The 23,579-nt window shown below is 44.8% G+C and overlaps 1 protein-coding gene across 4 annotated transcripts in view; it reads left to right on the top strand.

Annotated features, from left to right (window-relative positions):
- mylka (myosin, light chain kinase a) overlaps positions 1–23,579 on the top strand; it is a 579,206-nt gene that overhangs the window by 244,734 nt on the left and 310,893 nt on the right. For all 4 annotated transcript variants that reach the window (XM_070875645.1, XM_070875646.1, XM_070875644.1 and 1 more), the window contains 2 exons: positions 3,321–3,528; positions 18,229–18,277. In XM_070875645.1, coding sequence (XP_070731746.1) covers positions 3,321–3,528; positions 18,229–18,277 — 257 coding nt within the window. The remainder of the gene's footprint in view (positions 1–3,320; positions 3,529–18,228; positions 18,278–23,579) is intronic.

The following is a 23,579-nucleotide window of genomic DNA, read 5'->3' as shown; positions in this document are numbered from 1 at the left end:
ATGCAGTCAGTTTAAGTAGCATGTTTCTTTAGATACCCACGTTGAAAAGCCTTAACTTAACCCTACTTTAGTAAATGCATCGATTTGAAGCTTTAATCACTTTAATCTTAGAAATTGCACCGGGAGGCCACTTGGCCAGGGCTAGGGGCAGGCGGGCAGCAGAACTGAGAAACCATCGAGGCAGGAGCACTATCAGTTCTCCTGCCTGCTCCTAGCCCTGGCCGAGTGGCCTCCTGCACCAGTCGGCCCACTGCCTTCTTGGGCCGCGTTTTAAGATGAAGTAGGTCTTACTTCCAATTTTTTATTTGTGATTGAATTCTTAGAACTTTTTGTTTCCAGGTTTTGGTGGTTTGTAAGGCTTGGTGGTTTAAGTGCAGGTCCTCTCCGCTTCCCTCCCCACCCCTATCCCAGGCCGAATGGCCTCCTACCTTCGCCGATTTCTTTAACTCTCCGCAAGGTTTTCTGAAGTGGCCACATACGCTGGCCTAAGTAGAGTTGGAGTAACTATTAGCTGGTCAAACTTGCCTAAATGGGCAGAACTGGCGCAGGTGGCTAGTAACACCCCCTTTTGAAAAAAAATGAAACTAAAAAAATTGTAACTAACTCACTTACACTGGTGCAAATTGATTGTGGAAAATGAGGATTTTTAAGTTACGCCAGAAAAACCAAGTTACCCCCAAAAAAACGGAGCAACTCCTGGCCAAAATTGAGTATCTTTAGAGTATCAACGTGAGTATCTGCATGCTGGACAACTGGATCGAGACCCAAGTTTAAATTTTGTTATGTTAATGAATAACCAGAAATGTCTCTATTAAAGCACTGGAGACGAGGACTGATACCATCATTTCTCTTCTCTTAGGCAATCCCTTGGAGTCGAGGATGACTTGCTTCCACACTAATGAGTTCTCGGGTGACTGATGAGTCCAATGCGGGACCTACAGTCTCTGTCACAGGTGGGGCAGACGGTGGTTGAAGGGACGGGTGGGTGGGTGCTTGGGTTGTCGTGCGCTCCTTCCGCTGTTTGCGCTTGGCTTCCGCTTGCTCTCGGCGAAGAGACTCAAGGTGTTCGGTGTCTTCCCGGATGCTTCTCCTCCACTTTGAGAAGTCTTGGGCCAGGGATTCTCAGATGTCAGTGGGCATGTTGCACTTTTTCAAGGAAGCTTTGAGGGTGTCCGTGAAGCATTTCCTCTGCCCACCTGGGACTCGCTTGCCGTGTCGGAGCTCTGAGTAGAGCGCTTGTTTTGGGAGTCTAGTATCAGGAATGCAGACGATGTGGCCTGTCCATTGGATCTGATCAAGCATGGTCAATGCATCTCTGCTGGGGACGTTGGCTTGAGCGAGAACACTGACGTTGGTGCGCCTATCCTGCCAATGGATTTGCAGGATCTTGCGGAGGCAGCAATGGTGATACTTCTCCAGTGCTTTGAGGTGCCTGCTATACATAATCCATGTCTCTGAAGCATTTAGGAGGGCGGGTATCACTAATGCTCTGTAGACCATGAGCTTGGTGCCGGATTTGAGATCCTGGTCTTCAAACACTCTCTTCCTCAGGCGACCGAAGGCTGCACTGGCACACTGAAGGCGATGTTGGACTTCGTCATTGACATCTGCCCCTGTTGACAATAGGCTCCTGAGGTATGGAAAATGGTCCACATTGTCCAAGGCCTCGTCATGGATCTTGATAATTGGGGGGCAGTACTGTGTGGTGGGGGCAGGTTAGTAGAGGACCTTTGTTTTACGGATGTTTAGTGTAAGGCCCATACACTAGTATGCTTCGGCGAAGGTGTTTACAATGGTTTGGAGTTCGACCTCCGGGTGTGTGCAAACGCAAGCGTCGTCAGCATACTGTAATTCAATGACAGAGAATGGGACGAACTTGGAGGTGGACTGGAGGCGAGGGATGTTGAACAATTTCCCTTTCTGTAGATTAGCTCCACTCCAGTGGGGAGCTTATTGAAGGTGAGATGGAGCATTGCAGCAAGGAAGATCGATACCACCACTAGATCAACAACGATTATGTAAACTACTTCTCCTGCCAGACTGTCACCTGTTTCAGATGTTCACTGAGCTGTTGGAATTGAAAGATTTTTTGCTATCTACCCTCCCTATCAATTTCAAAAGGGCAGCCTGGACTAGGATTAATTCAGTCCTTGAGGTGGCTGAAATGTGTTTCTGAGGTTAATGGGAAAGAAACAAGTTCCGTTCAACATCTTGTTACTGGTGTTTAGGGTGGGGAATGTCATATTGGATGGAATGATTAGGAAATGCTGAAATATAAATGATTCAGGACACTTTTACCGATAGGATCTGCATTTGCCTCACGCTGAGAATGATGGGATAAAAATCCCCCTCTCTGCTGATTGTACAGATCCTATATGAGATGAGTTTGGTTAGCAGGTAACTGCTATCAGCCCAAAACTATACATCATTTGGTACAAATTGGGACTAACTTTGAGATCTTACTTGCTCGGAAATACAGCTGGTGTGGGAAATGGAAGAATTGACACTGATTATAGAGCACTCTCTGGGATTTGGGTTAATGAACATTGCTGAATTAATGCGAAGGATCTATGCACCTGGCCATGCTAGAGCTGTCCTGAGATTTTGTCCTTCTAACACCGAGCATCCAAAATAGGAAGATGTTCCATTCTGTCCACAAAAAAAATTAACTAAAAAAGCATTATAATTTTTTTATTGATTTGCATAGACCTCCAGTAAAGGTGTGAGATGTGTTTTTAATCTGCTACGATTCAATTATGGAACATATAGATGATTGTCAAGGCCAGAATTACTTTTAAGTCAGATGGAAGGCTGGTATGCATGGGAACCCATTAATGGTCTCCGAATCAAAGGTGTTGAGAAATTTACACTAAAAATCTCTATTTGCTCAATAAAGAATTTACACGATGTCCTCCTAGAAGTCCATTTACAACCTTTACAACCTTTGAGCTTTCATGTAGTATTACTGCAGAACAGACCCCACCATGACCCACATCTTTCTTTCCATTTTACTCGATTTTTTAATTAACAAGCAGCAACTGTATATAACTAGATGCTGTGATTATAAATTACCTAGTTTAGCCAACTTCATTTTTTAAATTATGGTTAAACCTACACAGCAATATTAGAGGAAATATTAGTCCAGTCAGTATGTGGAGTGTAACTGCAAACATTGTCTCGTTGAATGCATTTATGATGCCATTGCACAAAGTAATCAGAGTAATTCTTCCCCTTTTGCTCTTCATGCTTGGAGTAACAAGTGTTGCCACTCACCAACAATCGCAGTTAGTAGTAATTAAAATTCATTGCTTTTTCTTTAGGTCAGGGGTCATCCACAACCTCACATCACATGGTATAGGAATGGACAGCTTGTCCAAAAGGACGATCGGTACATTATTGAACAAAGTACACGTGGAACTTTCAGCTTCGTCATTAAAGAAGTGCAAAAAGAAGATGCTGGAAAGTACACATGTGAAACTGCCAATGTTGCTGGGGTTCGCCAAGTAACTGTGGAGTTAACTGTGCAAGGTATGTGCATATAATTAATCTGGTAGAAAAATGATTGTTACCTCATTACACAGCAAGCAAAGTGAAGAGGAAGAGAGAATCCTTTGCAACCTTTGAGCTTTCATGTAGTATTACTGCAGAACGGACTCCACCATGACCCACATCTTTCTTTCCATTTTACTTGCTCCTTACAGGGATATTTTCAATAATAATATGTTTGTATAATTAGAAATCTTGCACGTAGCATGTGCCTATACTGCATAACTCGTCAAAAGTCTTAATAAGGATGGGGAAACTCCATTGGTCAAGGGAAAATGCATGAAAGGCAGAAAAATTGTGATTGGCTCATGTATCCTCCTGAAAAAGAGCAAACCACTATCTGTTAAGTGAATGGTGTTTTCTAAAATTGAACAATGCACCAATCAAAAACCAGTACCTGTAGAAAGAAAAATCACTACATTGCTTTCAAAAAGCTATCAATCAACAACTACCAAAGCAACTAATCAAATCCCTCAAAAACATTTTCTAGACCTCTTTGAGTGACTATGTTAGTTCTGAGCTGATTATATATACCTAAAAATTAAAAATGATCGCATAATAAACATATTAGCTAAGAAACTGGGTCACTTAGTGCCATTTTTCAGGAGCTACATAAGAACATAAGAAATTGGAGCAGTAGTAGGCCATTTGTCCCCTTGAGCCTACTCTGCCATTTAATAAGATCATGGCTGATCTGATCAAGGACTCAGCTCCACTTCCCTGCTTGCTCCCCATAACCCTTTATTCCCTTATCGCTCAAAAATCTATCTATCTCCGCTTTAAATATATTCAATGACCCAGCCTCCACAGCTCCCTGGGGCAGAGAATTCCATAGACTTACAACCCTCTAAGAGATGAAATTCCTCCTCATCTCAGTTTTAAATAATAGTCCCTTATTCTGAGACTATGTCCCCTAGTTTTAGTTTCCCCTATGAATGTAAATATCCTCTCTGCATCCACCTTGTCGAGCCTCCTCATTATCTTATATATTTCGCTAAGACCATCTCTCATTCTTCTGAACTCCAATGAGTATCGGCCTCCAATGACATGGCTTTTTAAGGCCCCAGAATGGCATGCAGGAAGTGCGCGCACAATTTCAATCCGTCGCCCATCATATTGAGTAAAGACAAAGAGGCGCCTTTACCCACCCTTGAAGGAGGCATTAGGCCGGTTCCATATGCAAATAAGGAGCTGAATGCCTGCTTCAGATCCCCGCTGCAATATTGGTTTGCCTTGATGGCTGCACTCAAGGAAACCAACCATAAAAATCACCCGGAAATAAAAAGGTAAGTTACTTAACTGCAAAGCACTATTCCAATCCTGGACACTCCTGGCACCGCCACCTCCCCTCCCACTCCCTCCCCCCCACCCCCCGGCTCCAAGATCCTGACATATAGGCCATGGCCCTGGACTCCGATCTCCCTCACACTGGCCACGACCTCCAGGCTCCCTGTCCTCTGATCCACCCTCCCCCACCCCCCAGCACTGATCGCTCCCACCCCGAACTTCCATTACTTACCCTTGTGACTTTGTACTGCAGCGTCATCTTCTGTCTAGTGATGTCCAAGGCCCCTCAGACCTCACCATTTGTGTGCAGAATAATCAGCCCAAAAAATAGGCGCTCCCAGATTTCTAGCCGATTAAATTTTAAATCATCCACAAAATGATGTTTCTTCTGCCCTTTTTTCTTAAGTTAGTATAAGTACAATGAAGTTCTTTAAAAAATGTAAAGCCAATTTCTAGGTCAAGGCCTGATGCATGATGATAGGATCTTTCTCCAAACGCAAATTTCTTTCCCAGCATTCATCCAGCATCTATGCCTTAGTTATTTAAAGTGCTTATTGTGCTTGCACTGGCAGCAACTACAGTAAAAGCATCAAGTGTCAGACCCCATCTGGAGTACTGCCTTCAGTTTTGGGGACCACACCTCAGGAAGGATATATTGACCTTGGAGAGGATGCAGCACAGATTCTCCAGAATGATACTGCGGTTTAAAGGGTTAAATTATGAGGACAGATTGCATAAACTTGGCTTATATTCCCTTGAGTATAGAAGATTGAGGTATGATCTGATCGAGGTGTTTCAAATATTAAAAGGATTTGATATGGTAGATCGATGGGGGGAATAAGAACGAGGGGACATAATCTTAGAATTAAAGTTAGGCCATTTGGGTGAGAAATCAGGAAGCATTTTTTCACACAAATGGTAATAGAAACCTGGAAACCCCTCTCCCAAAAAGCTGTGGACGCTGGGACAATTAGAGCTTTCAAGACTGCGATTGAGTGGTGGTCTGTTCGAGGTGTTTAAAATATTGAAAGGATTCGATTTGGTAGATCAGAAAAACTGTTTCCTCTGATAGGCGAATGGTAGTATAGTGGTTATGTTATTGGACTAGTAATCCAGAGGCCTGCACTAACAATCCAGAGACATGAGTTAAAATTCCACCACGGCAGCTGGGGAATTTAAAATCAGTTATTAAATAAATCTGGAATAAAAAGCTAGTATCAGTAATGGTGACCATGAAACTACCGGATTGTCATAAAAACTCATCTGTTTCACTAACATCCTTCAGGGAAGGAAACCTGCCGTCCTTATCTAGTCTGGGATTTTATGTGACTCCAGACCCACACCAAGGTGGTTAACTGTTAACTACCCTCTGAAGTGCCCTCTAAAAACCACTACCAAAAACTATAATCCACACGGACTGCAGCCATACAAGAAAGCAGCTCACCTCCACCTTCTCAAAGGCAATTATAGATGGGCAATAAATGCTGGCCTTACCAGCGATATCCACATCCTGTCAATAAATGTTAAAAAAGAACGAGGGGACATTATCTTAGAATTAGAGCTTGGCCATTTAGGAGAGAAATCAAGAATCATGGTGGTGAAATTGCCCCTTGGCCCGATTAGGGATGGTAACCTCCCGGGGCCAGGACATTTATTGCCCGGCCCGAAGGTCCCGCCCCCGATGCGGAATTGGGCCGTATGCACCTCAAAGGAGACGGAGCGCTGTTTCTGAATGGCTCCGCTTCCTTTGAGGGGCGCTCCTGGGGCAATAGCGCGGCGCTGAGTTTAGCGCTACGCAGAGCAGGCCAGCGCAATACAGATGTTCTGCTTAACGCTGGCACGCTACAACGCCCCTCCCCTTCCTGTAAAGAGGAGGGCCGCTGCACATTCTGCATGGTCATTTGGCGGCTGCTACTAGAAATCATAGAATCATAGAAATTTACAGCACTGAAGGAGGCCATTTCGGCCCATCGTGTTCGTGCTGGCCGACAAAGAGCCATCCAGCCTAATCCCACTTTCCAGCTCTAGGTCCATAGCCCTGTAGGTTACAGCACTTCAGGTGCACGTCCAAGTACTTTTTAAATGTGGTGAGGATTTCTGCCTCTACCATCCTTTCAGGCAGTGAGTTCAAGACACCCACCATCCTCTGGGTGAAGAAATTTCCCCTCAAATCCCCTCTAAACCTATACCAATTACTTTAAATCTATGCCCCCTGGTTGTTGACCACTCTGATAAGGAAAATAGATCCTTCCTATCCACTCTATCTAGGCTCCTCATAATTTTATATGCCTCAATAAGGACAGCCTCTTTTCCAAGGAAAACAACCCCAGCCTATCCAGTCTTTCCTCATAGCTAAAATTCTCCAGTCCACGCAACATCCTCGTAAATCTCCTCTGCAACCACTCTAGTGCAATCACATCTTTCCTGTAACGTGGTGACCAGAACTGCACGCAGTACTCTAGCTGTGGCCTAACTAGTGTTTTAAACAGCTCAAGTATAACCTCCCTGCTCTTGTATTCTGTGCCTCGGCTAATAAAGGCAAGTATTCCGTATGCCTTCTTAACCACCTTATCTACTTGGCTTGCTATCTTCAGGGATCTGTGGCACATACTCCAAGGTCCCTTTGTTCCTCTATACTTCTCAGTGTCCTACCATTTAATGTGTATTCACCTGCCTTGTTAGCCCTCCCCGCTCTTCTCTGGATTGAATTCCATTTGCAACTGTTCTACTCACCTGACCAGTTCATTGACATCGTCCTGCAGTCGACAGCTTTCTTCTTCATTATCAACCACACAGTCGATTTTAGTATCATCTGCAAACTTCTTAATCATACCCCCTACATTCAAATCTAAATCATTGATATATACCACAAAAAGTAAGGGACCCAGTACTGAGCCCTGCGGAATCCCACTGGAAACAGCCTTCCGTCACATAAACACCCATCAACCATTACCCTTTGCTTCCTGCCTCCGAGCCAATTTTGGATCCAACTTGCCACTTTGCCCTGGATCCCATGGGGTTTTACTTTTGTGACTAGTCTGCCATGTGGGACCTTATCAAAATCTTACTAAATTCCACATACACTACATCAAATGCACTACCCTCATCAACCCTCTTTGTTACCTCCTCAAAAAATTCAATCAAGTTAGTCAGACACGACCAGGGCATAGTTTATAGGCCTTCTAACAGTAGCTACACTGTTGGATGGAATATAAATCAAAAAATAATGGAGGCTTGTAAAAAGGAATGTCAATAATCATGGGTGATTTTAACCTTCATATTGATTGGGCAAAGCAAATTGGCCAGTTTAGCCTTGAAGAAGAGTTCATAGAGTGTATCTGGGATAGTTTCCTTGAACAGTACGTTGCAGAACCAACCAGGAAGCAGGCTATCTTAGATCTGGTATTGTATAATGAGACAGGATTAATAAATGATCTCGTAATAAAGGAACCTCTTGGAATGAGTGACCATAACATGGTTGAATTTCAAATTCAGTTGGAGAGTGAGAAAGTTGGATCTCAAACCAGTGTCCTAAGCTTAAATAAAGGAGACTACAAAGGTATGAAGGCAGAGTGGGCTAAAGTGGACTGGGAAAATAGATTAAAGTATGGACGGCAGACATTTAAGGAGATATTTCATAACTCGCAACAAAAATATATCCCAATGAGAAGGAAAGACTGTCAGAGAAGGGATAACCATCTGTGGCTAACTAAGGAAATAAGGGAGGGTATCAAATTGAAAACAAGGGCATACAATGTGGCCAAGACTAGTGGGAGGCCAGAGGATTGGGAAACTTAAAAGCCAGCAAAGAACAACTAAAAAAATGATAGAGAGGGAAGATAGATTATGAAAGTAAACTAGCACGGAATATAAAAACAGATAGTAAGAGTTTCTGCAGGTACATAAAAAGGAAAAGAGTGGTTAAAGTAAATGTTGATCCCCTAGAGGATGAGACCGTGGAATTAATAATGGAGAACATGGAAATGGCAGAGGCGTTGAACAAATATTTTGTATCGGTCTTCACGGTAGAAGACACTAAAAACATCCCAATTGTGGATAATCAAAGTTGCTATTGGGAGGGAGGAACTTAATACAATCAGTATCACTAAAGAAGTAGTACACAGTAAAATAATGGGACCAAAGGTGGACAAGTCTCCTGGACCTGGATGAGTGCAGCTCCAACAGCACTCGAGAAGCTCGACACCATTCAGGACAAAGCAGCTCGCTTGATTGGCACCCCACCACTCCCTCCATCACCGATGTACCGTGGCTGCAGTGCGTACCATCTACAAGATGCACTGCAGCAACTTGCCAAGGCTTCTTCGGCAGCACCTCGCAAACCCGCAACCTCTACCACCTAGAAGGACAAGGGCAGCAGGCGCATGGGAACACCACCACCTCCAAGTTCCCCTTCAAGTCACACACCATTCTGATTTGGAAGTATATCACTGTTCTTTCATCGTCGCTGGGTCAAAATCCTGGAACTCCCTCCCTAACAGCATTGTGGGATTACCATCACCACCCGGACTGCAACGGTTCAAGAAGGTGGCTCACCACCATGTTCTTAAGGGCAATTAGGGATGGACAATAAATGCTGTCCTTGCCAGTGACTCCCACATGCCGTGAATGAATTAAAAAATAATTGGAAAACTGAGACATTTGGGTATGGAAGTGGAAAGCTGCTGAGAGATCCGGCTCACAGAGCTGGGAAGCCCATAGGCTAATCGGGAGCCATGTGTTTGGATGTAGAACAGCCAAGCGGGCTCATCCCTGTCACAAAAAAAAAGGATCCAAGGTGTTTTATGTGGTAGGGCCTGCACAGGAATTCTGACTGGAAGAGGTGTTGTGTTCAGATATATATCTGTGGTAGATGTCTGTGTGACATCCCAATAGTGAGGTGAAACGTGGTGGTTGGAGTATAGTATCTTTTTATGGAACAGCCATACAAGTTATAGTGAGCCTTTCTACTGCAGTTTGATATATTGTAGTGATAGTAACCTAAGTGCATAGTTTCAATGTACATTAGACACTTAATGTTGACTCCATGGTGAGACCAGCTCGAGTTTAGCTTACTTGGAGTAATGCTTTTACAGCGACACAAGAAGCACCTTGAGCACTGTGCATGTAGCATGTTCAGAGGATATTTGCTATATCTTGGTGACTTTGAGCAAGCTATCAAGAATAGATCTTACTGCTCAATGGAGATGCATCTACATCAAAGGCCTTTTGTTTGAAACTGCTATTAATGAATGTAAGAGTTTTCATTTTCACGGACAAATGCACAAAATTGCAGAATGTGATTCCAAAACACTACTAAAAATTCCTGAAATCCAATGTAATGAAAATAAATGTTACTTATTCAGTCTCCATGAAGCATAGGCCTTTCCTCAGGGCAGTTAGTCAGTTCATATGCTATTGTTTGAGATCTGCCTTTTTGCAGCTACTTTTCAGTTTTTGTGAGTTTTGTGGGTTGGCATGTATGGATTTATTCAGATTCAGATGAAACTGTAGCTGCCAAAAGCTTACAAGCATGCGTCTGGAATTCAACCAGTCTTTAGGTCTTCCAGTAACAACTTGTTACAGTGTTACATGACAGCTGAATTGATCTCCAGGGTTAATTGCTCAGTGACAAAGATGGATTTCAGATGCTCATTTATAGCATCTCCTACTGGGTGCTGAATGAGCATGATACTGTATAATAATCCATCCTGCCTGCCGCAGGGAATATTATGACCTGTGTGACCTGGAGCACTGAAAGGTGGCCAGTTTTCAGGAATTACCACATGCTGTTATTAATATGCAAATCGGCCAGCAACTTATGGTGAGGATGAGATACCCGGGAATTTCAAATCATCACAAATTGCTGGACGATTTGCGCCGCTCCTCCGTTAGCTTTGCAAAAACGCCATCTTGCAATTAATCTCCCTGTGAGTTTCATGAAGTTTCTGCATTTGCCCATTATTGCCGATTGAACTCGCCACAGAAAGTTAAGTCCAATAATTAACTGCATAAGTACCTTTTGTAATGTCAAGGTAATTTTTAATGGCTGCCATTCAACCTCCCTGGCCCTGAAAGTGAACAATTAAAAGTGTAGAGCCTCATTCTTTCAGCTAGTGAATTGTTGTTGGGGATTTTAATGTAATTTACTTTTCCTTTCTGTTTTTTTTCTCTCTCGCTTAATTCAATCCTTCTTTCGCCCTTTATTGCTTTTCCTGTACCACATTGTCTCGAATACACCCTCCTTCTCAGTCTTTCCGCTGTTTATTTCTCAATCCTTAAACCTCATTGGTTAAGGAGAAGCACAGTTGGTCACTTTGTTCACCAAGGTTGCCCTGGCCACACGGTTATCAGCTCGCACTTCCAGCAATTTTGTGGGCAAGATATTTGTGAACTGAAGGGTGCAAAAACAAGTCTAACTAATAAAGTTCGCCACAAGAGGCCCCACTTCAGCAAATTCTGGACCAATGTCTTTTCCAGTTTAAAAATGTACATCTGCTCTCTACCGTATAAGATATGGAAAAGTAATAGTCTCTAAAATGCAGATTCATGTAGAATGTGACAAAGGTATTTAAAATGTTTAAACACATTACAAAATATACCATTTATTTTCAGTAAATTTTTAAAAAGTCACACTAAATATCTTGTAAATACTACAGCAGTCCTCAAAAAGTTAAAGAAAAGACACTTTTAAATTTCAAATTGGCGGCCAAATCTGAGCAATAGACCAATGAGGTCACAGACACCATTCCCAACAGTGTGAATTATTACAGGGCAAAATTGCATACCAACTGCCCCGCGACCTATATTCGGATTACTGCCCCCGGGAGCAAGTGGAGCGCAAAATGTCGCGGGAACAGGGCGGAAGGACTCCGTGTGGGGTGCAGGGCTACGCGGTGGGACGGGTAGCGCTGCCACATAAACAGGACCCTCTCCTTCATTAAAAGGGAGGGCCAAGCTGCCGATTCTGCGGCCGAGAAACAGGGCCATCCCTGGACCACCAGAGAGTGGGGTGCCGTGTCAGCAGCTCAGCACACAAGCTGAGTGCCTGCAAGATGATGGCACGGACCCCGCAATCCAAGAGGAAGAAGGCCGCGACTGGTAAGTCGGCCATTTCTTTATTTTGAAATCCCTAGCTGTCCTTTAAATTTCGCCCCCCGGGCAACCTGTAGCCCATACATACCACCTGACGATGTTGCTGGCATTGTTCGGCGCAGCTTCAGGGTACACTGCTGCATTTTCGCTCCAGGGCGATAATGGGTCGATGTGCACGGTGATGACATCGTCATCTCCAGTGGAGCGGGGCGCTACCGGTTACCGCCACCGCTAAAAAGTCATTAGTGGCACTGCGCTCAGGCGAAAAGTCATTTAAGAGGAGGTGTAAATGCCCCAAATTTCTCCCCCTTAATATCATCTGTGCTCTTGGGGGAAGATGTTAAATAGGGGCTGGTGCAGAAGCGAGAGTTAGAACAAATATCACTGACTCCATCCCCCCACAGCGCAATTCCTACTAACCCTTTTCTGCGCATGCGTCCAACAGCACGTTGCCTCCACTGAGCAGCCGAGCGCATCTGCCAAGCCTCTCACAGCGCCAAGCCCTGAGCGGGCTGCATGCCCTGAGCCTCCCACAGTGCCGGGAAGAGCGGACGGCAGGCGGGGAGAGTGAGAGGCAGGCGGGGAGAGCAAGAGGCAGGCGGGGAGAGTGGCCAGCAGGTGGGGAGAGCGAGAGGCGGGAAGAGAGAGCTTGGGTGAGGGGGGGAGAGCTTGGTGTGGGGGGAGGGGAGAGCTTGGGGGGGGGGGTGGGGAAGAGAGCATGAGGAGGACAGAGAGAGTTTGGGGGGAGGGAAGAGAGAAGCACAGGTTAGGGGGGATCGGAGGGGAGCGAGGGAACTCAAGAAGATGGATCACGTTCTTTCTACCCCCTGGTGCATGCAACCTCGTGCATGTGTTGCAAGGCACATCGTTGGGATGGATGAAATCCAGAAGTCACAACACTGTCACTATTCACTTCATACCCAATAAACATGTTAACAATCCGCACACAATGTCCCATCTATGGGGGGACTGGTAAGGTCTTGTGTTGGGGTAAGGGTCTTCAGCTGGGGGAGGGATGCATTTACGCTGGGGTAATGGACTTCAGCTGGCGGAGGGATGCACTTATGCTGGGGTAAGGGACTTCGGCTGTGGGAGGCAGCACACGTGCTGGGGTAAGGGTCTTCAGTTGGTGGAGGAATGCACTTACGCTGGGGTAAGGGACTTCGGCTGGAACTTGTTGGCTTTTGGGGAGATCTATCCTCTGTGGCTTCTAAAGTCAAAATGGATCAAATTACAAATTGGAAATTCACTCAGAACTTGGGCTGGGTGGTTCCAGTTACACATTCCAGAGGAACTTCAGGGTGTGGCTTATCCTCCAAGGGGACCAATCAGCAATAGGTCTGGAGAGCCAATCAGAGAAACGGCTGCATTTCAGTTAGTACAAATAGACGCATCCTTCTCTTAAATACCAGCCATGTAAATCAAGAGTAACATTGGTAAAGGTATGGGAGTAATTCACCAGGATGAACTCTTGGTAATGGACATGACTCATGACTCATGACTCATGATGCAGGGTGTACCAAATTGGGGAAAAAAGGAACATCATGAAAAAATGACTTTCTTGACCCCTCTTGGCAGCAGTTAGAGAGGAACAGTGGTAGCAGGTGGAAAGTAATCGTCAGTGCATTCTCAGGCGGTGTGTGTGCTATGAGCAACATTATAAAAAGAAGAGTAATTATGTGCAGTGTTTTTATTGTTGAAGATTAAGTATAATGTGTGTAATAATTGGTGTAATGATTAGTTTAATCGGTTACACTTTCAGAGGCATAAGCTGATTAGTACTTAATGTACAGAAAAAAAGCACAAGCTTAAACCCAGTCTGGGGGAACAATGCAAAGAATAGATAGATTGAAACCAGCTATACTGAAGTTTTTGAGTTTTTGAAGTGCCATTAAGCATTACCTCCTCGTTACCTTCACAAAGGTTGGTATAAGTAAAGTAGAACAAACAAATTTGAAGGATTTGTATCAATTTATCATATGGATTCGTTTCCTATTAATACCAGTGAAGTGTGGTGTTCAGAAAATAATTTTCAATGATAGTCATAAGATTTAAGAGTGTAACTTTACTAGTGTTATCACATACTGTTCCTTTGTGCTGTTCCCCTCTTCCAGCATGGTTCCATTCTCTCGTTTTCTATCTGCTTTTGTGGTGCCCTCTGTTGGTGGATTAATGTCATTGAATCAGTCACTTCTGAACAACAGTTTACATTTACTTATTCATATAAAAAACTTCAAGTGCTTTGCACATGAAATAGGGAAACAAATGCTGAGAGATTAGGGCCCCAAGTTTCCACATGATTTGCTCCTGATTTTTAGGAGCAACTGGTGTAGAACGGAGTATCTTAGAAATCGGAATTCTCGTCATTTTGTTTGCTCCAGTTCTAGTCAGTTAGAACAGTTTCACTTTGGAACAGAATTTTTTTTTCAAAAGGGGGCGTGTCCGGCCACTTACGCCTGTTTTCAAAGTTTCGTCAGTGAAAACTTACTCCAAACTAACTTAGAATGGAGGAAGTGAAGATTTTTGTACGCACGAAAAAACCTTGTCTACAGTTTAGAAAATCAGGCATAGGTTACAAATCAGGCGTAGGGAATGGAGGGGGGGGTTTAAAGGGAAGTTTACAAACATTAAACACTTCAGTTTTACAAATAAAGAGCCATCATCAATAATAAATGATTAAAAACATCAATAAATCAATCAAAAAAAATTAATAAGAAATAATAATTTTTTAAAAAAATCAATAAATAAAAAATTTTCTACTTACCGACTGCAGCACCCGGAGCCCTCCAACAGCATGCTGGGATGCCCCCCCCCCCCCCCCCCCCAGTGTGTCCCTGTCAGTGTCTCTATCTCTCTGTCTGTCTGTGTGTGTCTCTCACTCTCTGTCTGTCAGTGTCTGTGTTTCTGACGGGGAGGGGGAGGGGGAGGGGGAGAGGGAGAGAGCAGAGGGAGAGAAGGGGGAGGGGATAAAGGGGAGAGAAGGGGAGAGAAGGGGAGGGGGGAAGGGGATAAAGGGGAGAGAAGGGAGGGGAGAAGGGGGGGGGGAAGGGGATAAAGGAGAGAGGGGGTAGGGGGAGGGGGTAGGGGGGAGAAGGGGAGAAGGGGGAGAAAGGAGATGGGGGGAGGAGATTGGGGGGGACAGGAGATGGAGGGAGGAGATTGGGGGGGAAAGGAGATGGGGGGGAAAGGAGATGTGGGGGGGGAAGGAGATGTGGGGGGGGAAGGAGATTGGGGGGGGAGGGTGGCTGAACGGGCCGGGCCCGAGACTTCGGGCAGGGCCTTTACAGGTAGGTGGAATTGGGTCGGGTCGGGGAGAGGGAGGTCAGGTCGGGGGGAGGGAGGTCAGGTCGGATCCAGTCCAGGCAGGGGGGGGAGCGGGAGTCGGGTCCGGTCCGGTCCGGGGGCGGGGGGTGGGGGGAAGCGGGAGTCGGGTCGGGTCGGGAGGAAGCAGGAGCTGGCCGTGGGAGGAGCCTTATTCACGCAGCCCCAGTGAGGCCATTCGGCCAGGGCTAGGGGCTGCGTGCTTCAGGCCCCTCCCACACAGTTGCAGGCGCCTGGAGCTACTGCACTTGCGCGCCCACTGTAGTGCGCATGTGCAGAGGTCCCGGCACTGTTTTCAGCGCAGGGACCTGGCTCCGCCCCCTACAGCTCGTGCTGCGCTGCGCCGAGGGCCAGAGGACCTGCAGGGAGGTGGAGAATCTGGAGGGTTTTTTTATGCGCACTTTGTGGCGCGAAAAACGGGCGTCCAGGTCTGGACTGCGCCGTTCTAGGCGCGGCTCGAAACTTGGGTCCTGAGAGAGGTGACTGAAAGCTTGGCTTCAAAATTAGCATTATTCATTTTCTGAAGTTTTTGATTTTGTTTTAGTTTTAATGACAATGTTCTTCCTTAATGCCTTTTTATCCTTTTCTCTCCTAATTTCCTGTGAGCACTGACTATTGCTGGTTTCCCATGCATCGGCCATTGTCCAGTACTCGGCCAAGTAACAATTACTCATGTGTGAGCCGAGACAGAAAGTGTTGTCGGGCTGTTAGCTGTAGGGTAACATTGCAATCATGAGGGGAGACCCTGGTTGGTTGATGTCCACTCCTCCCAACCAAGTCCTGCAATTTCTCTTTCTGATAAATGGTTTTAATTCTCCTTCTCCCTTTTTAGTTTTCTTGTATCTTCTTGTATTTTCTCTTTTTCATTCCTCGTAATTATTTTTGTCTTTTTTAATTTTCTGATTTTTAATCATTTTTTTCTGTTTTCCAATTTCTTTGCCCATCTATTTTATATTGTTTTTGTTTTCTTAGAGTCTCAATTTTGTTATAATTTTATTTCCGTTTGTTATTTTAACTTACTTTTATTGAGTTAATTTTTTCATGTGTTGCATTTTATTGAGGCTCTTTGTATTATTTCTATTTTATTCTTTTTTAAAAATTTATACCGCTGGTATACAAAAAAGTTACATTCATTTTTGGGGGGGAGGGCTGGGGAATATTTCTAGCCTCTAGTTATTGGATTAACTGAGTTCATGACATTTTTCAGCTGCTGAACTAAGAGATGTGACAGAGGAAATAGTTTGCAGACTTGATAATATTGAAATGATGTGTCAATAGAAAATTACGTGAGAAAAGATTAGTTTGAAAGTGAACATAATTAGAAATCAGAACATTTCCGTCATTTTTCTAATTGACAACTTTAATTTGGTTTAATGGTGGTGGTTGATAAATGATAAAGGACATTGGGAGAACTTCCTGTCTTTTTTTGAAAAGTGTCATGAGATCTTTTGAAGGCAATGCAGCCTTGGATTAATGTCCATCTGAAAGATGGCACCCTTGACAGTGCAGCACTCTCTCAGTACTGTACAGAAGTATCAGCCTAGATTTTATGCTCCAATCTCCGGAGTGGGGCATGATACAAATACACGTTTTTTTCTTTGTTCTTTCTTCATGTGGTTGCTTCAGAAATCCTACGCACAATTCTGAATCAGGCTATCTGCTGACCCAGGCTTTGTGATCACTGTTCCCCACATTCATTGCCAGGTAAATGTACTAGACTCTGCAGAGATTGTTGGTGGCATCTTGGCAGGTGCAGCCAATCAGGGTGGCTGTTGATCACTATTATTCCTTCTTTCATGCAGCGTCACTGAAAGCAGGACATATTGTGATTGGGATGCTTCTGAGGAAGCATCCAGCATTATAGCTAGTCAGGCATTCACATATTTTGGTACTGTCATCAGGTCTGCTCTCCCAGCTTCAGTTGGAAATAGGGATCTCTGCCTGCACTAATTGTCTGCCAAATCAATTTATGTTCACTTCTGTCTATAGGTACTCATGGGTGAGTGGGCACAGACCACTTCTTGTGTAGCTTGAACTATCTGGCATTCCCACTTTTTGGTCTTGCTCTTTCAACTGCCTCAGATAGGCCAATTCTAATTAGGAAACTCATTGATGCCAGTAATGATGCAGGGGAAAACCAGAAATAATTTACAACAATTTGCATGAATACTCATGAGAACCTAATTGCCAGCAAGAAAAAAATTGAAGAAGAACTATTAAGAAATGTCTGGAATGCAGTTTCTTTAATATCACTTGGTTCTTTCGATTTTCCTTCTGTTACTTACCACCGCCTAGCAACCCTAGATGATCACTTCGCATTTAGATCTGACCACCTGCAGCATGAAATGGTGTGCAGGACAGACACACTACCAAATTAATATTTAAATGAAGCGGTTGCTTCCACCTTCACTGATCCCATCACCCAGAAATGACATCATGGCACAAAATGGACGGAGTTCTAGTGGAACAGAACTCCTGCCTTTAATCCAAATCTATGTTGCAACTAAGGGCAGTTGGCAATAGAAGATAGCGGCCTACTGTGTCAAAATAGTAATTGAAATGTATTATTGCTCTGTATTCTAATTAAACGCATTCATTTTTCTCTAATTTGAATAAGAGTTCACTAATGCATAGATCTTTGATCTTCACTGACAGGAGAATTTTTTAATTAAGTTTCCAGAAGAACCTTTGGCTTAATAGTAATGAACCAATCTCATCATTTCTGCAGAAACTAATATTGGGTGATATGCAGTAAACTCACACACAACTTCATTCATATTGATGTATTTGGCTGAGCATGTGGCTGCATTAGCAGCTTGTATACCCCATGCCTCAGTATGTCTCAACCTGTTAGCAGCATGTGATGGGAATGTGTAACTCCACAGACTGTGTTCATTGTGTAGAGTAGCACACAATCAAGTGTTCAGAAAACATTACTTTTGCAAATATGATCTTTATGAATTGTACTTTTTTATATTACAGAAGATACTGGCAGGAAATATGGATGGCCTTCCAACACCAACACTTCCAGGTATATGTCTATTTAATACGTTGTCAATTAATTGTGTGCAATAAAGATTGATCTCAACCCTACCTGCCCGACAGAGTTGGTGGGCACTCAAATTCCCCCAGAACACTTACTGCCCTGGAGATCTGACAAGTCATGGGGCGGGATTTTCGAAGGGTTTGCGACCGTTTTTTCACCACGATTTGACCATCCGCTCAGTTGTTTCTCGCCCGGTTGCAATCCCCGGCTCAGTTTTTGTGGCAGCGCTTGGAAGCATCACCGGAGAGAGCTGCACCGGGGAGAGCTGTGCCGTGGTGTGATGACTCTGATTGCGATACCAACCGATTTTCGAGACTCACCCGACCCTGACGATCAGCCAGGCAAAAACACGGTGGTACAGCCCTGCCGGCAGCGAAGTTGGAAAACCTGAAAAAAAGCTAAGTTAAAGTTTTTATTTTTTTATATTTTTGCAGCAATTTGTGAGGTAAGGTAATGTTTTATGAATGTTTTGGGGCTTTTTTTTCCCTCCCAAGGCCTCTCTCGGAGTGCTCCCGACCTCGCACTAAAGTTGGCGAGGATCCCGTTTTTGCGCACGGAAAATAGTGCAAGGTCTCCCTTTGTGCTGCACCCCTGTCGCAGACCCCAAATGCCAAAAGTTAGGCAATTAATCGCTAACGTTAATTGGGCAGTAATTTTAACGCATCGTCTCTCTTTTTGCCCCAAAATGGAGTAAGCCGAAAATCCAGCCCATTATTTCTACCAACTTCCCTGAGCAGGCAGCAAGGACACCATGCAATTTCTCTCCTATATGTCTAGCTGCTATTATCCGGTTGGCAAACAGTAACTAGTAGGGTGCCGCAGGGATCGGTGCTGGGTGCTCAATTATTTACAATCTATAATAATGACTTGGATGAAGAGACCGACTTTAATGTAGTCAAGTTTGCTGATGATACAAAGATGAGTGGGAAAGCAAATTGTGAGAAGGACACAAAAAATCTGCAAAGGGATATAGACAGGCTAAGTGAGTGGACAAACATTTGGCAGATGGAGTATAAAGTGGGAAAATGTGAGGTTATCCACTTTGGCAGAAAAGCAAATTATAATTTAAATGGAGAAAAATTGCAAAGTGCTGCAGTACAGAGGGAGCTGGGGCTCCTTGTGTATGAAACACAAAAAGTTAACATGCAGGTACAGCAAGTAATCAGGAAGGCAAATGGAATGTTGGCCTTTATTGCAAGGGGGATAGAGTATAAAAGCAGAGAAGTCCTGCTACAACTGTACAGGGTATTAGTGAGGCCACACCTGGAGTACTGCATGCAGTTTTAGTCTCTGTATTTAAGGAGGGATATATTTGCATTGGAGACTGCTCATAGAAGGTTCACTAGGTTGATTCTGCAGATGAGGGGGTTGACTTGTGAAGGTAGGTTGGGTCTATACTCATTGGAATTCAGAAGAATGAGCGGTGATCTTATCGAAACATGTAAAATAATAAGGGGGCTCGACAAGGCGGATGCAGAGAGGATATTTCCACTCATAGGGGAAACTAGAACTAGGGGACATATTCTCAGAATAAGGGGCCGCCCATTTAAAACTGAGATGAGGAGGAATTTCTTCTGAGGGTTGTAAATCTATGGAATTCTCTGCCCCAGAGAGCTGTGGAGGCTGGGTCATTGAATATATTTAAGGCGGAGATAGACAGATTTTTGAGCGATAAGGGAATAAAGCGTTATGGGGAGCGGGCAGGGAAGTGGAGCTGAGTCCATGATCAGATCAGCCATGATCTTATTGAATGGCGGAGCAGACTCGAGGGGCCAGGTGGCCTACCCCTGCTCCTAATAGAAACATAGAAACATAGAAAACAAAATTCAATAAGATCCTATTTTTTATGTTCTTATAATCTAACAAAACAACTCCTTACACTGCACATAAGAACATAAGAACATAAGAATTAGGAACAGGAGTAGGCCATCTAGCCCCTCGAGCCTGCTCCGCCATTCAATAAGATCATGGCTGATCTGGTCGTGGACTCAGCTCCACTTACCCGCCCTCTCCCCGTAACCCTTAATTCCCTTATTGGTTAAAAATCTATCTATCTGTGACTTGAAAACATTCAATGAGCCAGCCTCAACTGCTTCCTTGGGCAGAGAATTCCACAGATTCACAACCCTCTGGGAGAAGAAATTCTTTCTCAACTCGGTTTTAAATTGGCTCCTTCGTATTTTGAGGCTGTGCCCCCTAGTTCTAGTCTCCCCGACCAATGGAAACAACCTCTCTGCCTCTATCTTGTCTATCCCTTTCATGATTTTAAATGTTTCTATAAGATCACCCCTCATCCTTCTGAACTCCAAGGAGTAAAGACCCAGTCTACTCAATCTATCATCATAAGTTAACCCCCTCATTTCTCGAATCAGCCTAGTGAATCGTCTCTGTACCCCTTCCAAAGCTAGTATATCCTTCCTTAAGTAAGGTGACCAAAACTGCACGCAGTACTCCAGGTGCGGCCTTATACAGTTGCAGCAACACCTCCCTGCTTTTGTATTCCATCCCTTTCGTAATGAAGGCCAACATTCCATTTGCCTTCCTGATTACCTGCTGCACCTGCAAACTAACCTTTTTGGGATTCATGCACAAGGAGGACCTGCTCGATGGCGGAGGAGCGGGCTGGATGGCGCCAGATACGCTGGCGCGGCGCCTAAATTCTGCCAACGTCCGCCACGCGGCCGATGCCATCGAGTCGCTAAAAACAGCTCTGGGCCCTGACCCCGTTAGGTGCATCGAGGAGGCTCAAGCACGTGGGGAGATCCCGTCCGAACTGAACCCCGTCCGGATGGAATTCCTCATCGGCGCCAAACCCCGGAACCTCTCTCGGGGGCCGGCGCCTCACAACTTGAGCCGCCTCGGGGAAATCCCCTCCGTGCCTTTCAGTTCCGCGCGGAGGGGTTTCCTGTACGGGCTGCTCCTGCACACTCTCAACTTTGCCATCCTCGCCGGCCGTCCGGACACGCCATGGCGTACCATCTTGCCGTCCGGAGGAGGCGGGGGTCCCCGATGGAGGGCACTCTACGCAGGGGTCCTCCCACTATTCATCGGGGACTTGGCCTGGAGGGTGGTGCATGGAGCAGTGCCGTGCAACAAATTTTTAAGCCGGTTCACGGACTCCCAGGCCGCCTGCAATTTCTGCGGTCTGGAAGAGTCCGTGTTCCATGTTTTTATGGAATGCACAAGGTTGCAGCCCCTGTTTTATTATTTGAAGGGGCTGCTCCTGAAATTCTGGCTGCACTTCAGTCCCACTCTCCTGATCTTTGGGCACCCTGTGCGGAGGGGAGCGGGTAGGTCCGAAGGCCTCCTCGTAGGACTGCTCCTGGGCACGGCCAAGGGTGCCATCAGCCGGTCCAGGCAGCGGGCGGTCGAGGGGGTCGTTCAACCTGACTGCCTGCCTCTCTTCCGCTCTTACATCCGGTCCAGGGTGTCCTTGGAGATGGAGCACGCGGTGTCCACCGGTACGCTCGCGGCCTTCCGCGAGAGGTGGGCACCGGAGGGACTGGAGTGCATCATCACGCCCGGCAACCAAATTTTAATTTGATTTTACGTTTTAAAGTTTAATTTGTTTTAATAGCCGGTGCTTTTAGTGTCCCCCTCCCCTTTTATAGGGGGCACTTGGAAAAATGTGATTTTAGCGCCCAAAAAAAAACAAAAAAAAAAGAGAAAAAAAACACAAAAAAAGGAAGAAAAAAAAGGGGCCTTGAAAATGTCTGCTGTGTCACCCAGGCGGGTGGCACGGTTTAATGTTTATGTTTTTTTTCAGGTAAACTCAAAAGAGTTTCATGCACAAGGACCCCCAGGTCCCTCTGCATCACAGCATGTTGTAATTTCTCCCCATTCAAATAATATTCCCTTTCACTGTTTTTTTTCCCAAGGTGGATGACCTCACACTTTCCGACATTGTATTCCATCTGCCAAACCTTAGCCCATTCGCTTAACCTATCCAAATCTCCTTGTAGCCTCTCTGAGTCCTCTACACAACCCGCTTTCCCACTAATCTTAGTGTCATCTGCAAATTTTGTTGCACTACACTCTGTCCCCTCCTCTCGGTCATCGATGTATATTGTAAACAGTTGTGGTCCCAGCACTGATCCCTGTGGCACACCACTAACCACTGATTTCCAACCGGAAAAGGACCCATTTATCCCGACTCTCTGCTTTCTGTTCGCCAGCCAATTCTCTATCCATGCTAATACATTTCCTCTGACTCCGCGTACCTTTATCTTCTGCAGTAACCTTTTGTGTGGCACCTTATCGAATGCCTTTTGGAAATCTAAATACACCACATCCATCGGTACACCTCTATCCACCATGCTCATTATATCCTCAAAGAATTCCAGTAAGTTCGTTAAACATGATTTCCCTTTCATGAATCCATGCTGTGTCTGCTTGATTGCACTATTCCTATCCAGATGTCCCGCTATTTCTTCCTTAATGATAGTTTCAAGCATTTTCCCCACTACAGATGTTAAACTAACCGGCCTATAGTTACCTGCCTTTTGCCTGCCCCCTTTTTTAAACAGAGGCGTTACATTAGCTGCTCTCCAATCCGCTGGTATCTCCCCAGAGTCCAGAGAATTTTGGTAGATTATAACAAATGCATCTGCTATAACTTCCGCCATCTCTTTTAATACCCTGGGATGCATTTCATCAGGACCAGGGGACTTGTCTACCTTCAATCCCATTAGTCTGTCCAGCACTACCTCCCTAGTGATAGTGATCATCTCAAGGTCCTCCCTTCCCACATTCCTATGACCAGCAATTTTTGGCATGGTTTTTGTGTCTTCCACTGTGAAGACGGAAGCAAAATAATTGTTTACGATCTCAGCCATTTCCACATTTCCCATTATTAAATCCCCCTTTTCATCTTCTAAGGGACCAACATTTACTTTAATCACTCTTTTCCGTTTTATATATCTGTAGCTTTTACTATCTGTTTTTATGTTTTGCGCAAGTTTACCTTCGTAATCTATCTTCCCTTTCTTTATTGCTTTTTTAGTCATTCTTTGCTGTTGCTTAAAATCTTCCCAATCCTCTAGTTTCCCACTAACCTTGGCCACCTTATACGCATTGGTCTTTGATTTGATACTTTCCTTTATTTCCTTGGTTATCCACGGCTGGTTATCTCTTCTCTTGCCGCCCTTCTTTTTCACTGGAATATATTTTTGTTGCGCATTATGAAAGAGCTCGTTAAAAGTCCTCCACTGTTCCTCAATTGTGCTACCGTTTAGTCCTTGTTTCCAGTCTACTTTAGCCAACTCTGCCCTCATCCCACTGTAGTCCC

The sequence above is a fragment of the Pristiophorus japonicus genome, chromosome 3 (assembly GCF_044704955.1).
Source record: "Pristiophorus japonicus isolate sPriJap1 chromosome 3, sPriJap1.hap1, whole genome shotgun sequence".
Classification (NCBI taxonomy): Eukaryota; Metazoa; Chordata; class Chondrichthyes; family Pristiophoridae; genus Pristiophorus; species Pristiophorus japonicus.
The sequence above is the reverse complement of the archived record's forward strand: the minus strand, read 5'-3'. Positions and strand labels throughout refer to the sequence as shown.